General features: G+C 40.6%; 1 protein-coding gene across 2 annotated transcripts; it reads left to right on the top strand.

Moving 5' to 3' along the window:
- Positions 1-2,550: 2,550 nt before the first annotated feature.
- LOC126619335 (F-box protein SKIP16) lies at positions 2,551-17,377 on the top strand. Of its 2 annotated transcripts, XM_050287672.1 has the most exons (5): positions 2,553-2,860; positions 3,987-4,709; positions 5,326-5,544; positions 15,819-15,925; positions 17,038-17,377. In XM_050287672.1, exons 1-5 carry the CDS (start codon positions 2,657-2,659, stop codon positions 17,114-17,116), a joined length of 1,332 nt encoding a protein of 443 aa, XP_050143629.1. In that variant the 5' UTR covers positions 2,553-2,656; the 3' UTR covers positions 17,117-17,377. The 2 variants fall into 2 exon arrangements, with proteins under 2 accessions (XP_050143630.1, XP_050143629.1); XM_050287673.1 differs by lacking the exon at positions 15,819-15,925 and having other exon boundaries at positions 2,551-2,860.
- Positions 17,378-18,206: the final 829 nt, after the last annotated feature.

Below are 18,206 nucleotides of genomic sequence, written 5' to 3'. Positions count from 1 at the left end.
TCACAAAAGAAGAAACTAGATCACGTTTCAATGATGAACCTTTGCACATAAGAGTCAGAACATAAGACTTTCAACTTATAAATAAGATGAATACTACTAAATCCTAGTACCGATGTGTTTGGGCCCAAAATATTATTTTGGGCCGAGCTTAGAATCATTCTCGGCCCGGTGGCATTCATCTAGAATCTTGTTATGGGCCGTCCAGTTAAGGTCGGCCGAATCCTATTACGAAGAGGTTTGGTTTGGATAAGTGTGAGTTGGTCGAATCCTAGTGCAACAAGGATTCTTAAGGCTAAGGATGCTGAGAATTAGGGGATGAATTTGGTTTGTTAAGAAGCTTAGATCAAAGTCTTATAGGAATTAGGATTGGCCGAAACCTAGTCAAATTGGGTTGAGGAGTTCTAGTCCTAGTCCATTTCTAGTTCGGCCATGAGGGGATTCACTACTATAAATAGAGAATGGAGTGCATCATTCAAAGCCTCTCCAATTCAACACTCAAATTGCCATGCGCAAAATTTCTCTACAACCCTGAGATTTTCTCCTCTCCCTTTTTCTTCCCACCAACACATATTCAGTTTGGATAAACAGCACTAGATTCATAGAATTAGTTGATCGAGGAGCACCTTCAGTTTAGATAAATAGCACTGTTTTGAGGCCGACTGGTTATTTATCCAAGACTCGGTCGACAAGGATTTTCGGATCCTTTTTGGTAGAGGTCATCTCATTAGCCTTCTCGCCGAAGTGAGGTGTTACAAGTTACTAGGCTTGGCACATTGAAAGCCGAGTTTTGTTTTATGATTGGATATTCACAAGTATTTTTTAGAGTTCGACATTCCGATGCTCGAACCACATTTACAATCAAGACGTATATCTCTTTTGAGTACTTGTATCCATATAGTTTGGTATGCTTATACTTTCACAAATATAATCACTGTGACCGAACCCGGCGCCGACGATTTGTGAACTTCGTAGAACTAGCAGTCTTGTCTTCAAGCTTTAGAACCCAAAGGTCGAAACGTGTTCCTTCCTCGGCCGCAGTTGCAATATTGAGAAGTCAGCAACGCGTCTAACGCGATATCAACACATTCTACTCCCCGGCTGAGTTCGGCCAACGAGTTAGCACGCCCCGCACATAATTGAAGGATATAGTTAGTTTATTAGTTACTCGGCCTGCGCACCACGTAAGCTTGGTAGTTTTTAAGGTCAACAGAATGACATAATAAGTTCATATTGTTGATTGAAATTGAGACTTTCTTTTATTTGTTGAAATATTGGGACCTATTGTCTTAACTTGGCTCTAGGTTTTGGAGCCACAAAATTCTAGCTTCACCTTAATTGAAGACTTTCAAAAAATTGGCATGCAGAATAAGGTTAAATCAAATTCATCCAAGAAGTAATGTAACAGTAGTGATTGTCATGACCAATTGGTGGTATTTAGCGCCATATAATTACATGATGGAGAAATAAATTGGTATTGAACTCGTCATCTATGTGAGTTAAACACGAGATTTTTCGTTTATAAGAAGAAAAAAAAAAATCACTAAATCATAATATTAATTGGTATAATACCAGGAGGTTCGAATTGAAAAAAAGAAGAAGAGCGTACCAAAATGTATTTTAGTGAGCCACACAGCTGGAATTTACTACCTTGGTATTAGAGATGGTTGTAGTTTCTTTCCATACAATGGTATTTACAAAAAAAAAAAAATGGAAGAGTAAATTAGTATCAAATCATTCACAAAATTAAAATTAAAAATTTCCGATTTATAAATGAATGAAAATATTATTAAACGGTAAAACTAAGTGACTTGCTACCATTAATACTCAGAACATGATACTTTTCAAATTTTATGGTGCTTTACTTAGAAGTTAGGACATGGGACTTCTTTATGACAATTTGAGTATCCAATGCTCTGAATAGTTTATTCATTAAAAATACATAGAAATCAAGATTAGACGGTTAAAAAGTCAAACATAAAAAGGTTAAAATCGTAGAATAGCATATACTCTAGCACATAATTTTTTAATTTTTTTTTTTGGGGGAAACACATAAAATTTTTTGGAAGGACATCATATATTGGGATAATTGGAGCAATATTTCTTAAATTTTAACTCGATTAGAATTTTAGTTCCTGAAATGAAAATTCGTAAGTATTTTACTATTTTTTATAAATCTCTTACAAATACTCATGTATTTTTAAGTCAACCCAGAACTCCATTATTTTTTCTTTGAATACATTGATATTTTTATACTAAGGAGAGAGGGAGTTCGGCTAAGCCACACAATAAACAACTTAATTTGGTATCAAATTTGTTATCCATGACATTCGAATCTAAAACTTTTCATATTTAATTGTAATATTATTATTAATACTATTGCACCAATTTTCTCTAAGATGTGATATCCACGCTCAATTTTACTTTTTATATACCTTTTTAATTTTCGACCGTTAAATCGAATGAATTGAAGAAGCTCATCGACAGAAATTATCAAGCTGTGTAAAAATAAAATGGGATGCGTGCCTCTTTTCTCTATATCGCTGTAGAACATTCGACAGTGAGTTTAGGCAGCGTATATAAACGCGTCCGCGCCATCGCAGTAGAAGGCACCTGAAAGGCTGAAAGAGAAAGCGAGAGTAAGAGCTGAATCTGAGAGATGAATTTGGAGGCAGTGGGTGATCTTGCGCTGCACATAATCCTCAGCAAGTTAGGAGCGGAAGACTCAGCGAAAGCAGCATGCGTCAGCACCAAACTCAGAGCTTCCGCCTCCGATGAATCCCTTTGGTCCCTTTTCTGTGCTCGAGACCTTCACCTCTCGCAACCCCTCGACCCCCTTGGCAACCTCGCCCCTTCTTTCAAGGTCAATTTCTCACAAACTTTTGGCCTTTGAATTCAGATTTTTATGTATGAATCGTATATATATTCACACAATTTTCCAACTTTTCTTCCGATTTCTTATGTATATCAGTGTATGTGATCATGATCAAATGAAAAAATGTTGAATTTTCAGTCTGGTTTGTGGGTTAGTGTTTACTTCTGTGTTTTGGGTTCTGGGTTGGTTTTATAGGGACCTCTCATTTCTCTCCAAAGTTGTTAAAAGATTGAAATTCTTCCAATTTGATTCGGGTCGATTGTATTTGTGGACATTTCATAGGAAATCCATCATAGGCTTTTGCACAGACTGCGTATTAACATGGCGGATTGATCGGTTGGGAACTTGGGTTGAAGACTCAAATTTTAAGGGTCTAGTTAAAATAATAGTGTGGGTAGTGGGTAGGGGTTTGTTAGGTTCAAATTTGCTTCTCGATTCTAAATTGGAAACATACTTTAGCGAGTATTGTTTCTTGAGCGTCTATAGGATGACCGAGAGCTGATATGTGCAGTCTCATGGTCTTTAGATGTCTACTTATACTTTTTGTGCAGTTCTTGCGGTAAGCTTCTCAGTTTTTTTGCTTAAATGCATTGTACATATCATATTTGGTCCAAAACTTGTAGCACCGCTGTGAGACATGGCTTGATTTCCAAGGAATATAGTCCTTTTTTGCTTGATCCATGTTTGGGGCCATCACCTAATGGCTTAATTCTTTGAGGTCTAGTTATCGTCCAACTTGGTATCAGAACTTTGATTTGTAGAAGGTCCTGGATTCTAAACCTCTAAACACTGTTCCCCACTTCTTTTGTTGGGTTTCAAGGTGCAGGGTGGGGAGGTACTTATATGTCTTTCTCTGTTTACATTTCTTTGCCTCTCACATGCAGAACGGGGCTGCATGTGATGGCGTGTTAACATGATATACATATTTTGCTCATTTCCTAGCAGCTTCACTATTTTGGTGTGTATGATTGTCTAAAACTTCATGGAGCTCTGTAGCCGTGAAGATTTCATGGATCATATTTCGAGTAGCAGGGTTGACACCTTTTTGAATTTGTTATATATTTAATATCTTGTCAAATAATATTATTTTTAATAACACACCTCCTCTCTTCAGGAAAGTTACCAACTATGGCGTGTATCTTTTAAAATGTATCCTTGGTCGCTTGTAAAGCGAGTCAAAAGATGCTGGGACAAAATTAGAAACTGGTTGACTATTAATTTTCCAGAGGCTGTTTCTACACTGAAAAAGGGTGCATCAGAAGCTAATATACAAGAGGTGGAGAAAATCTTGAAAGTGAAACTTCCTCTTCCAACAAGGATCCTGTATCGTTTTCATAATGGTCAAGCTTTTGAGGAAAAACATTTTCAAAATAGCCTGGTTGGCTGCCCATTGGGCCTCATAGGTGGTTATGCATTTTATGACCACTCGGTAACTGTGTATTTGATGCCTTTACGTCAGGTAGTCTTAGAAACAATGAAGATCAGACGTAAACTGGGTTTTACTGGTAGATCAGAATATGTTGTTGTGGCGGATTCTTGTACATATAGCGGGAAGTTATTTTTCCTGAACTGTACAAGTGGTCAACTCTATGTTGGTACCAGAAATCTTCCAACTGATGGGCAAATGCTTCCTTGCGTACCAGATGCGTTGATAAGTTCAATTCATGATTGCAATGTTGATCAACAGCAGGATGGCATGCTGCTTTGGTTAGAAGAGCATGGCCGTCGTTTAGAAAATGGCATTATTAAACTTCGTCAAGAAGAAAATTTCAGAACCATCAGTCAGTTTCCAGAAGAATCCCCTCTTTGTTCCACTGCTATAACAAATGGCGTAAAGGTAGTCAATTGTGTGTATTTTTTCGTTCGCATGTCTTTGAAAGTGTGCAATCCTTTGCATAATGATTTCCTTTTATTTCCTCTCTCTTGGGGCTAGTCAAAAACAAATAAATATGGAAAGTATATGTCGTGGTTGATGTATATTGGAATGAACAGATTTAACTTTGTTTCATGGGCATTTGCATTGAGAATCGCCTGATTGTAGATTGTTACTGTGCCTCAATTGAAGTCAGCAAACCCACATTTAGTTCCTCATTACCTCTTTTCTTGATAAATAAGCAGGTAATATCTACGCTGTTAGAAGGTGCCAATAGTTTCCAGATAGAAAATATCTTAGGGACCTCACATGTCAGACATGAGCTGGAAAGCTGGATCCAAAATTTGTTTTGCTTGCGACCTCCCTCATTTTATGGGGGACTTTTAAGTTCTTAAACATTACAATGCATGCTTATAGTTATATTACTTGTTCTAAAACGCTATTGGTCTTTCCATTCTTCTTACAAAATACTGTTCGTCACAGTGATTTGTTTGACAGTAATTCTGAATGCAATTACATGAATGACTACTTTAACTTTTCAATTGCAATATAAATATTTATACCATGATTTTTGTTTTAGGTTCGTGCTTCTGCTGTGTTTGTCCCAGAGCGTGCTGATCTTGAAAATACTTCTGAAAAGTATACATTTTCTTATTCGATCCGCATGTCCCTTCTTCCTGAAGGATGTGTGATTAATGGAATGCCATTCAGCTCTTGTCAGTTGAATTGGAGGCACTGGATCATTCGTTCTAATGATGTTGTGGTAGCTGATGTTGGAGGAGAAGCTGTTATTGGACAGGTACGATTTCACTTGGTCAGTTGCTTCCATTATCAGATTATTTTTCCAGAATCTAATTGAATCACTCTTCTTCCCTTTAGTAGATAGACAGTTATCTACCTTTCAATGGAGGGGTGTTTAAAGACATGACCCTATAAATGTATTTCAAACAATTTCTTTTAAACAATCTGCTGATGCCATGTCATAGTTACTAGTCCTAATATCTGCTTAATCCGTATAGCTCACTTGGCTGAGGTGCGTTACTCTTACCAGAAGACTTATTTTCCTTCTAAACCATGCAGATTTTTTTATAAAAGAGAAATGCTAGCCAGATTCACTCAAAAGCGAGTCCGGAAAGACTCTCCATACATGCGTCCTGAATTAAATTAGACATGGGTCGCACTATTAAAATAATTCAAAGATAAAAGTGCAATTGAAAATCATAATTTCTCTGTCCTTCATCACTCTCCCTCTCCTTCCTGATGGACGAAAAAAAAACCATTAATTCCCTGCAAAAATTCCAGTAAACTCAAACCATGAATTGGTAACCATGGCTGCCAAAATTCCAGTTCTCTATTCCACCTTCTCATGGTTCATCATCTAGCAGATCTGCGGTTTGTATATGCCGCCGTCTCAAATCTCACCATTAATGTTTTAATATTAATTTATATTTCTCAAATTCACAAGATTGAAAGAATTAATATATGATGCTCAAACCCATTTTAGCTTTCATTAACTACCTAAACCAATTTTGGTGATGAGAAAGACAAAAGGAAAAATTAGTTCTTCTATATTGATCTGAGTTTTCAGATTGGGAAATTTCCGGGTTTTACATTCATGGAGGAGGACTTCATGTTGGGGTGATGGCGGTGATGGTACATCTGCCGTGATGCAAACAGAGGAGAAGCGAGGAGGAAGGTGAAGTGAGTTTTAATCCAGTGAAGATGAAGAGAAGATGCTGTTAAGTTTTTCAGTGAGGTGATAAGAAAAGATGCTGGAGAGGAGAGAAAAATAAAATTTTAATTTTAATCGTAACAATGGTGGGGCCCATATACAGGATTGATGCATTAGAGAGGGAGTATACGTGGCGGGAGAGTTCGGGGAGACTCGCTTTTTGACCAAGTCCCCGCAGCATTTGTCTTTATAAATATAGCACGTTGGATACTCTGAGAATTTAGGGGCTGTTTTGTATCCTATTTTAAATTTTTTATCATTTCTTAAAACATTTCTTGAAAACAATTTTCTTCAAGACTAAAAAACTTGATTGGTTTGCGATTTAAATTTTTTAAATCTTACGACTTAAACTAGACAAAGAGATTTAAAAAGATAGGGTCGCAGGAGAGGGAGAAAGAGGAGAGAGGAGGAAAGAACGATCACTTGGTGGATAGAAGCAAGGATAAGGGAGCATAGGTGTGGTTAATTTAATGAGAAAAATAAAGCATTTATTGGGAAGTCGTTGTGGAGATACCCTTTGTAAGCTGACTCTTTGTGGCATAAGGTTGATAGGAGTAAGTATGGAATTGCTACTAATGGTTGGATTGCCAAATCCATGCTCAGACATCAAGGCAAACCCCTTGAAAATATATTTCTCAAGGTGTATCTTATCATTTTAGTCATTTTTATGGAGTCAAATATAAAGCTTTTTCAGGAACACTCGGGTGGGTGATGGTGAGCATTGAAATTTTAGTTTTTGTCTACATTTCTTTAGAAACTCCGCCTATGTCTTACATGGCCGGTCCCAAGCCCGGATAAAGGAGGAGGGGGAGGGCGTCAGGTAGTCGACAGCCGGCACTCCATGATCACGTCGAATCCTTATGAAAATGAATCCAGAACAAAATCGCGCTAAAGCTAGGGCGTCACCCGTAAGTGGCGCGCTGTGTGGCCCGAGCACAGTGATAAGTGAGCAAGGGTCGCTGTATCTCCATCGGCACCCGGATGCAGTGTTAAATGAGCAAGGGGGCCATAGAAACTTCCTTTCGAACGACTCCACTCAAAGTTGTTTGGGAGCATATGCTCCTATCAACTTTACCCGGGACACACAAAAGAAGTACTTTGATCCTATTAGACGGGGGAGGGTGAAGAAGCTAGGACAGAAGGGTAGAGTTCAAGAGAGCAAAATGCGTTTAGGAACGTGGAATATAGGAACCTTAACGGGAAAATCTATGGAAGTAGTGGAAGTTATGGTGAGGAGAAGGATAAATATTATGTGCCTACAAGAAACTAAGTGGGTTGGTAGTAAGGCAAAGGATCTAGAAAACTCAGGGTTTAAACTTTGGTATTCGGGCACAAATAGAACGAGAAACGGTGTTGGCATCATCGTGGACAAGACCTTGGTACAAGATGTTGTAGATGTCAAGAGGGTAGGAGATAGAATCATGGCAATCAAGATTGTAATAGGACAAGAACTTATCAATGTGATTAGTGCGTACGCACCTCAAGTAGGGTTGGATACGAGTTCGAAGGAGAAATTTTGGGAAGATCTTGGAGACTTGGTGCAAGGAATTGCTCAGACGGAAAAGTTATTTATAGGAGGAGATTTAAATGGACACGTGGGCAGGGAGACAGGCAACTATGGAGGTTTTCATGGTGGCCATGGTTTTGGGGAGAGAAACGAGGATGGGGAAGCTATCTTGGATTTTGCAATGGCATATGATCTCTTCTTAGCCAACACCTTCTTTAAGAAGAGAGAAGAACATGTGATCACCTACAAGAGTGGGTCGTCAAAAACACAAATAGATTTTCTTCTAATGAGGAAAGGGGATCGTATAACTTGTAAGGATTGCAAAGTTATACCAGGAGAGAGCGTGGCTAATCAACATCGCTTGTTGGTGATGGATGTACATATCAAAAGAGTAAGACACAAGAACAAGACTTGGAAGTGCCCAAGAACTAGATGGTGGAATCTAAAAGAAGAAAAACAAGCCATTTTCAAAGAGAAGGTAATCACCCAATGTGTGTGGGATAGAGAGGGGGAAGCTAGCCAAATGTGGGATTCCATGGCTAGTTGTATCCGAAAAGTAGCAAAAGAGGTATTAGGAGAGTCCAAGGGCTTTGCCCCACACCAAAAGGAATCTTGGTGGTGGAATGAGGAGGTACAAACAAAGGTGAAGGCTAAGAAGGAATGTTGTAAAGCCTTATACAAGGAGAGGACCGATGAAAATGGTGAAAGGTATAGAAAAGCGAAGCAAGAGGCGAAGAAAGCTGTCAGAGAAGCTAAGTTAGCGGCTTACGACGATATGTATAAACGACTAGATACCAAAGAAGGAGAGTTGGATATCTATAAACTAGCTAGAGCAAGGGAAAAGAAGACAAGGGACCTAAACCAAGTGAGGTGCATCAAGGATGAGGATGGAAAGGTTCTTGCTACAGAGAACGCGGTTAAAGACAGATGGAGAGGTTATTTTCATAATCTTTTCAATGAAGGACATGAAAGGAGTGCTTCTTTAGGGGAGTTGAGTAACTCAGAAGAGTGTAGAAACTACTCCTTTTATCGTCGAATCCGGAAGGAAGAAGTGGTTGTAGCTTTGAAGAAGATGAAGCATAGAAAAGCAATAGGCCCAGACGATATACCAATCGAAGTGTGGAAAGTTTTGGGAGAGACAGGTATAACATGGCTCACTGACCTTTTCAATAGGATTTTGAAAACGAAGAAGATGCCAAATGAGTGGCGAACGAGCACTTTGGTGCCTATCTACAAGAATAAGGGCGACGTACAAAATTGCATGAACTATAGGGGTATTAAGCTAATGAGTCATACAATGAAGCTCTGGGAGAGAGTCATTGAGCATAGATTGAGGCAAGAGACACGGGTTTCGGACAACCAATTCGGGTTCATGCCAGGGCGCTCAACCATGGAGGCAATCTATCTCTTACGAAGATTGATGGAAAGATATAGAGATGGGAAAAAGGATTTACACATGGTCTTTATAGATTTGGAAAAAGCGTATGATAGGGTCCCAAGAGACATTCTTTGGAGGATTTTAGAGAAGAAAGGAGTACGAGTAGCATATATCCAAGCTATAAAGGATATGTATGAAGGAGCAAAGACTGCCGTAAGAACTCATGAAGGACAAACCGAAAGCTTTCCCATAACTGTAGGATTACATCAAGGCTCATCCTTAAGTCCTTACCTTTTTGCGTTGGTAATGGATGAGTTAACAGGACATATTCAAGATGATATTCCTTGGTGTATGCTTTTCGCAGACGATATAGTGTTGATAGATGAAACTCAGGAAGGGGTAAATGCAAAGCTTAACCTTTGGAGAGAAGTGTTGGAATCTAAAGGTCTTCGCCTAAGCCGATCAAAGACAGAATATATGGAGTGCAAGTTCAGTGCAAATGGAGGCCAAAACGAGTTAGGGGTGAGGATCGGAGATCAAGAAATACCAAAGAGCGACCGTTTTCGTTACCTAGGATCTATCTTGCAAAAGAACGGAGAATTAGATGGAGATCTCAACCATAGAATACAAGCTGGATGGATGAAGTGGAAGAGTGCATCCGGCGTGTTATGTGACCGCCGTATGCCACTGAAGCTCAAGGGAAAATTTTATAGGACGACAATAAGGCCGGCGATGCTGTATGGCACAGAATGTTGGGCGGTGAAACATCAACACGTACACAAAATGGGTGTAGCGGAGATGAGGATGCTTCGTTGGATGTGTGGGCACACGAGAAAGGATAAGATTAGGAATGAGGATATCCGGGGTAAAGTAGGAGTAGCCGAAATTGAAGGAAAGATGAGAGAAAATCGGTTACGGTGGTTTGGACATGTGCAAAGAAGGCCTACTGACGCTCCGATTAGAAGATGCGACTATGGGACAGAGGTTCAGGGCCGAAGGGGTAGAGGAAGACCTAGGAAAACTTTGGAAGAGACTCTAAGAAAAGACTTAGAGTACTTGGATCTAACGAAGGACATGACACAGGATCGAGCACAATGGCGTTCTAAGATTCATATAGCCGATCCCACTCAGTGACTTGGATTTTCCAAGTCTCCAACCAAGAAGTTTTCCTCACTCGGGAAATTAAGGGAACACTACCCCAACCTACATGCTCCACTCAGAAAGCTTCAACATACAAGCTTCAACAAAAGAAAATTCAAAGAACTTAGCGAAGAAGGCTTTGGTGTATTTAACACAATACGTTGAAATGAAGGAAAGCTTATTTATTGATATCCCCGATAAGCTACAAATATGTACATATACATGAGTCAAAATAAACACACAAGAGGGAGCCTTCACAAAGGTTGCTTAGGAGAAGTCTCAGCAGTCGGTAGAGCCCCAGAAAGAGAAGGCACCGGAGGGGGATCATTTGGAGCCTCAGTACTGGACAGAACCCTAGAAGGAGGAGGCATCAGAGGTTGATCATTTGGAGCTTCATTACGCGGTACAGCCCCAGAAGACGAAGGCAATAAATGCCTTTGGAACAAACCCACAAATCTCTGATGATCAAGTAAAACCTGACCATCAGTTTCCTTCATCTGGTCAAGCTTCCTCTTCATGTTTGTAGCATAGTCATGTGCGAGCCGGTGCAACTGTTTATTCTCATGCTTGAGCCCTCTAATCTCCTGTTTGAGACTCATCACTTCAGCCGCCAATGATTCAACTTGGCGGGTTCGAGCAAATAGGCGTTGGGCCATATTAGACACAGAACCTGCACACTGAACACTGAGAGCCAGCGAATCTTTAACAGCTAACTCATCAGACCGTTTGGAAAGTAGTTTGTTATCTTTGGGAGTGAGAAGGTTCCTGGCCACCACCGCAGCAGTCATATCATTCTTCATCACGGAATCCCCAACGGTAAGAGGACCAGTTGGGGAGACGAAGGATGGGCGCCATATGTTGTCTGGAGAAGGCGGGGCTGCCTCTTCAACAAGGTTCAAGTCAAAACGACGGTCGGAGGGGCCAGACATTTTCAAAGGTGTTGAAGAGAGAAGAGGTCGGACAAATCAAGATCTTAGAAGTGCAAGAATGAAGCTTCTACTGGTGGAGATTCAAGTGTGCTTTGGAACTTAATGCCAGCCCCTATAAAAAGCTGCACTCGACGGAGCTTCAGAAATCAAAGAGGCGCCTGCTCAGAAATCGAAGAGGCGTTTGCTTTCTCAAAAGTTGGAAGATCACGAGGGTTGATCTCAGAAATCGAAGAGCCGTTTGCTTTCTCAAAAGTTGGGCTGCTCAAAGACCACGAAGGCCGATCTCAGAAATCGAAGAGGCGCTCGCTTTCTCAAAAGCTGGGCTCCCTAGAGACCACGAGGGCCGATCTCAGAAATCGAAGAGGCACCTACTTTTCCAGCCTTGTCAGCACCTGTCACACGCACACTCAGCTTTGCGGAAATTATGGGCATTCTGTCAAAGACTTCTGGGGAAGTAGAAAACACATGAATCTTACTGTTCAATCACCCACTTCCCACACGCAACAATAGCTCATGGGTACCACAGATAACTTTGCCAAAGTTCTCTGCCAAAGTTGAGCACGTGAAGCTTGCAGCTCCCACTACATCGCTTTGACCAAGAAGGGTAAAAGAATAGCAAAGAAACAGCACTAACAAAGTTTAGACCCATAAATTTTGAAGGTCTAGCTACCATATTATTACCCACAAGGGTAAAGGAACAGTACCACTGCTGGATAATTGGAAAGTCCATGTATGTCAACCTCTGTGCTTCGTGGCAAGGTAGACTAGCAAACATGCCCAACCTTTACTCACATTCGAGAAAACACTCCCAATAAGATTGCTTGCTCCAAAATCGAAGAGGCACCGTCCTCCGAATCTAAAGAGCCAGACTCCCAACATGACTACTTTCTTAAAAATCGAAGAGAGGGTAAAGGAACAGTACCATTGCTGGATAATTGGAAAGTCCCTGTGTGTCAACCTCTGTGCTTCGTGGCAAGGTAGACTAGCAAACATGCCCAACCTTTACTCACATTCGAGAAAACAGTCCCAACAAGATTGCTTGCTCCAAAATCGAAGAGGCACCGCCCTCCGAATCTCGAGAGCCACTCTCCCAACATGATTACTTTCTCAAAAATCGAAGAGACACTGCTCCCCGAATCTCGAGAGCCAGACCCCCAGCATGATTGCTTTCTCAAAAATCGGTGAGGCACCGTTCTCCGAATCAATCGAAGAGGCGCTCGCTTTCTCAAAAGCTGGGCTGCTCAGAGACCACGAGGGCCGATCTCAGAAATCGAAGAGGCACCTACTTTTCTAGCCTTGTCAGCACCTGTCACACGCACACTCAGCTTTGCAGAAATTATGGGCATTCTGTCGAAGACTTCTGGTGAAGTAGAAAGCACATGAATCTGCCAAAGTTCTCTGCCAAAGTTGAGCACGTGAAGCTTGCAGCTCCCACTACATCGCTCTGACCAAGAAAGGTAAAAGAATAGCAAAGAAACAGCACTAACAAAGTTTAGACACATAAATTTTGAAGGTCTAGCTACCATATTATTACCCACAAGGGTAAAGGAACAGTACCACTGCTGGATAATTGGAAAGTCCCTGTGTGTCAACCTCTGTGCTTCGTGGCAAGGTAGACTAGCAAACATGCCCAACCTTTACTCACATTCGAGAAAACAGTCCCAACAAGATTGCTTGCTCCAAAATCGAAGAGGCACCGTCCTCCGAATCTCGAGAGCCAGACTCCCAACATGACTACTTTCTCAAAATCGAAGAGAGGGTAAATGAACAGTACCATTGCTGGATAATTGGAAAGTCCCTGTGTGTCAACCTTTGTGCTTCGTGGCAAGGTAGACTAGCAAACATGTCCAACCTTTACTCACATTCGAGACAACACTCCCAACAAGATTGCTTGCTCCAAAATCGAAGAGGCACCGCCCTCCGAATCTCGAGAGCCAGACTCCCAACATGATTACTTCCTCAAAAATCGAAGAGACACTGTTCTCCGAATCTCGAGAGTCAGACCCCCAGCATGATTGCTTTCTCAAAAATCGAAGAGGCATCGTTCTCCGAATCTCGAGAGCCAGATACCACAGACCACTTTTTCAAAGTGCTCTGACAGAGTTAAAACATGTGAAACTGGCAGCTCCCACTACCGTGCTATGACCAAGCAGGGTAAAGGAATAGCATTACTACTTGTTGTTAGGGAGACTCCTATATATGTCGACCTTCATCCCCAACGGACAGGCAGACCTGCAAAAATGCTCAACCCTTCATCATATCTGAGAGGGCACTCCCAACAAAGCCTTTCGAAATATTCAGCTTTCTTTCCCCCCGATAATACCTCTGCAAACAAGCTATACTAGAGCAAGAATATCTCATATCATCAGGGTTAAAAGCAAGAGTATCCCATATCATGCTTTTTCCCTGTTTTTTCTTTTGGCCTTGTTTTTACCTGCAAGACAAGGAGAAAGAGAGCAATCAGTCAGCACTTGGAATCAAGCTTCCAGCCAGGAACTGACTGCCTGGAACCCCTTACCTGATTACTTACCTGGCATTGCTCTCGAGTACTCATCTTCAACATCTTATGTTTCCAGGGAAGATTCCGCATCTGCTTGAGGAACAGATAGGGCAAGTGCGAAGGATACAAGGAAGCATGTGGAGACAAGCGTAACAGCACACGTGCCGATACATCCATTACTCTGTCAAAAGCAAAAGTATCCCATATCAGCAGGGTGGAACGTACTCTAGATTTGATGGACTTGTTTTGACCCTCAAATTCTTCAGTCGGCCTTATACTCTGGAGGAAACCAGAAAACCCTCCAGCTCAGTTCAAGAATAAGCCTGTGGAAAGTTACTTCTTCAAAAGCAAAAGTATCTCATATCATCTCTTCTCATTTTTCTTCTCTTTATCCTTCATGCTGCTGCAAGATGGGGAGAAGGTGAACAATCAGTCGGAGCTCTGATTGCTTACCTTGTCTGTCACCTCTTTCAGCAGACCCCCTAGCTCGGCGACTTGGGGGACTCCTACTACATGGTTTGTATCGCGCTTGACCAAGCCTGAAACTACAAGTAAGCTTCAAGTGAAATTGATACATTACCTTGTGCATCTCCACCAGTTAAAGATACCACCCCTGGATGGAGGAAGAGTACTTCCAGAGAAGATGCCACATCTACCTATGAGACAGATAAGGCAAGTCAAGACGACACCACACTCCGATACTTAGAAGTTTCGTGATTACGAGATCATTCTCCCACAATATTTCCTAATGTCATTTGTACTAAATCATTCACTCGTACTCACTAAAGGAGAGCTTGAACCTATGTACTTGTGTAAACCCTTCACAATTAATGAGAACTCTTCTATTCCGTGGACGTAGCCAATCTGGGTGAACCACGTACATCTTGTGTTTGCTTTCCTATCTCTATCCATTTATATACTTATCCACACTAATGACCGGAGCAATCTAGCGAAGATCACAAAAAGCGACCGTTTTCGTTACCTAGGATCTATCTTGCAAGAGAACGGAGAATTAGATGGAGATCTCAACCATAGAATACGAGCTGGATGGAAAGAGTGCATCCGGCGTGTTGTGTGACCGTCGTAGGCCACTGAAGCTCAATGGAAAATTTTATAGGACGGCAATAAGGCCAGCGATGTTGTATGGCAGAGAATGTTGGGTGGTGAAGCATCAACACGTACACAAAATGGGTGTAGCGGAGATGAGGATGCTTCGTGGGATGTGTGGGCACACGAGAAAGGATAAGATTGGGAATGAGGATATCCGAGGTAAAGTAGGAGTAGCCGAAATTGTAGGAAAGATGAGAGAAAATCGGCTCTGGTGATTTGGACATGTGCAAAGAATGCCGACTGACGCTCCGGTTCGAAGATGTGACTACGGGACAGAGGTTCAGGGCTGAAAGGGTAGAGGAAGACCTAGGAAAACTTTGGAAGAGACTCTAAGAAAAGACTTAGAGTACTTGGATCTAACGGATGACATGACACAAAACCGAGCGCAATGGCGTTCTAGGATTCATATAGCCGACCCCACTTAGTGGGAAAAGGCTTTGTTGTTGTTGTTGTTGTTGTCTACATTTCTTTAGAATTTAGGAAGCCTTCCTTGTCAGCATTGCTGCTGTGAATTGATGTGTTGTGGTTTGGAAGTCTAATTCTTAATTGTCATGTATATTGTTTAGGCAGTTAGAGTGAGTGATTTAATTTGAGAGTGGACTCCTCCACAATTGCACTTTTGACTTTTTTAATAAATTTTGGGTTCCACTTGAGAAGAAGAAAAGTAGACAAGTGTTAAAATTATTTTGGAGGTCACACTTCTGATTGTAATATAAACGACGCATGAAAAGAGAATAAATTTTCTGTTAGAAATCTTATACTTATACATGTTTGCAGTACCCACTCTTGCGTCCAGGTGAAGAGGAATTCGTTTATGAGAGTTACTCTTGTCTACCATCTTCTTCAGGTTCTATTGAAGGTTCTTTTACATTTGTCCCTGGCAGGTACTTGACCTAAATTCCTGTACAACAACTTTTATGTTTTCTTCCTAAGTAGATTACGTGGCACCCAAAATGTGATTGAAAGCATATTTTGTTTTGTTTGGACCAAGATTGAAAAGCATCGTATTGTGGTTATATACAACCTTGGAGCACTGGCGGTTCCTTTGCTTGAACTGATTCAGCTATTTCTTTATTCCCGTGATAAAAAGAAAAGGGTTTTTTTGCCTGTTTAGATTTTGTCCTTGCCAATGAAGAGACGGAAATTAATATGTGATTTTTTCTTTCCACTGTAATTTTTCCTTCTTCAGTTAGCACCTGGGGTTTTAGTTCAGATTTTAAGATTGGTGCATGATGCTTATGACTCTGATTTTGGGCATGTTTGAGACTGCTGAAAGGGCCAAAACTGTTTTCTGATAACCAAAAGTGCTTATGATCACGTTTGGCAGAAAAAACTTGAAGCTTTTGCTAAGTAATTATGAGCAACAGTGTTTCCTGTCGAAGCATTCCCAAATAAGCCCCTAGTTGACCCATACTCTCAGCCTGTTGAGTTGTTGGTTTAAAATTGGGATGATCGAGAACTTTACTTGGAATGTAGAATCTCTAAGGAATTGCTTTAACCCATAATGTAGAGTAGAAATAGCATCGAATTGAATTCATGGAAAAGCCAAACCAACATATTTTAGCTGGATATTTTTTTAAGTGTAGTTTTGGACAAGAAATGGGGTAGTTAGACGAGTAATAAGAGCAAGAGAGAAGAGGCTAACCAAACTCCATAAAGCCAGGACTTTATGTTTTGTCATTCGGAGCTACATAGGAGCAACTTCCACCATATCAAAAGTAGTTATGTTGAAGGACGTTCCTACTTGGCTGATCTTTCACCAACTTGATTTTTCTGTATCACGAACTTCGAATTTTTCTAGTTTTGAATTCCGGTTGTTAGCCAAAATCTGTATGAACATATCAATTATGACTCTTGTGTGCATAAAATCTATTTTGTAACAATCATAGATATACATATTAAGTTTGCCACTCCACTCTGTTGAAAGGCTTTATGGAAGCAATATCATAAGTATATCATTTGATAGTTGTAACTTGTGTTGTGTCTCTGGTTTTAGTTTGAGGGTGCCAAAGGGTGGCCCGTTTGAGGTTGCAGTGGCACGGTTTCCCCTCCAGCTGCCCAACTACATCTTCTGATGATCGGAATGCAGGATTGGCATATTACAAATGGCAGCTCTAGTTCAAGGATCATCTGTTGTGTGCCCGCGTGTATGTATTTATAAATTCAATATTTTGTGTGTTTGAAAACTCTACATTCTCCCTGGTAAACAGTACTGTAGTATAATGACAACCTATTTATGTTACGCGTCAAGAGGAGCAAACTCGAGCACTTCTTAAAACTGAATCCTTGTACAGAATCTACGGATGATAAAATCAAGTTCAAGTGCATGGTTTGAATTGTTTGGACCTGGTAATTTTTTTACTTCTCAGACACCCCTGTTTAATCTTGACCGTGTTTCTGTTTGATTTATTTAAACTGATGGTGAGGGTGCGTGAGGGTTGGAGTCAAACTTTGAAGTACTCTAAATCAGGCTTGTTGGGCTTGATTGGAGTCTTTTTTTTGCTGTTGCTTGTTGGTATGATGGGAAGTAGAGATGTTCTTAAGGTTTTTGACCTGGATTTTTGCTTCCCTAAGGGTCCTGCTGTGATTGTATTCCGCAATATGCCCAAAATTGGTTCAAGGCTAACGTACCCTTAAATAATAGGCCATTAAGGTGCAGTTTGGTATTGAGGTGATTAAAAAAAAAGCTGGTATGAAAAAATGCTGGGAGCTTTTTTGTGTTTGGTAGACATTCAACTTCAATTTTTTTTCACAGTTTTGGGTGAAAAAAAAGCCAAAAACAAGAAGCTGCAAAACCTAGCTTTGAAAAACCGGTTTTTTTTCACATTTGTTTTACATAAAAGTTTATCAAATACTAAAATACTGTTTTTTTTTTCAAAAGCATTTTTACAAAAAAGTTTACCAAACACTTTATAACTTTATTTCACAGCCATTTATTTTCACAGCACAGCAGAAGCAGTTTTTTTTCAAAGCACAACAATATCAAACCAGTCCTAAGAACTGAAGTGAAGCTCTCTTAGCTTGGGTGAGGGGGTCTCAGTAGGTATTGGAAATCTGATTGAATTTTGGATTCACTGCTCACCTAGGTGCAGGAGCAATTTTACAAGTTGAATTATGGTCACTGCTATGATCAATTTCAAGCTTGAAATTGGCTATGGGTAAATA

The sequence above is a fragment of the Malus sylvestris genome, chromosome 4, assembly GCF_916048215.2.
Source record: "Malus sylvestris chromosome 4, drMalSylv7.2, whole genome shotgun sequence".
NCBI lineage: Eukaryota > Viridiplantae > Streptophyta > Magnoliopsida > Rosales > Rosaceae > Malus > Malus sylvestris.
The sequence above is the reverse complement of the archived record's forward strand: the minus strand, read 5'-3'. Positions and strand labels throughout refer to the sequence as shown.

Bases quoted from the DNA above. Each gene is read 5' to 3' on its own strand.
- LOC126619335 (XM_050287672.1), top strand. From the start codon at position 2,657: ATGAATTTGGAGGCAGTGGGTGATCTTGCGCTGCACATAATCCTCAGC. The intron at 2,861-3,986 runs GTCAATTTCTCA...TCCTCTCTTCAG, and splicing joins ACCTCGCCCCTTCTTTCAAG to GAAAGTTACCAACTATGGCG. The intron at 5,545-15,818 runs GTACGATTTCAC...ACATGTTTGCAG, and splicing joins GAGAAGCTGTTATTGGACAG to TACCCACTCTTGCGTCCAGG.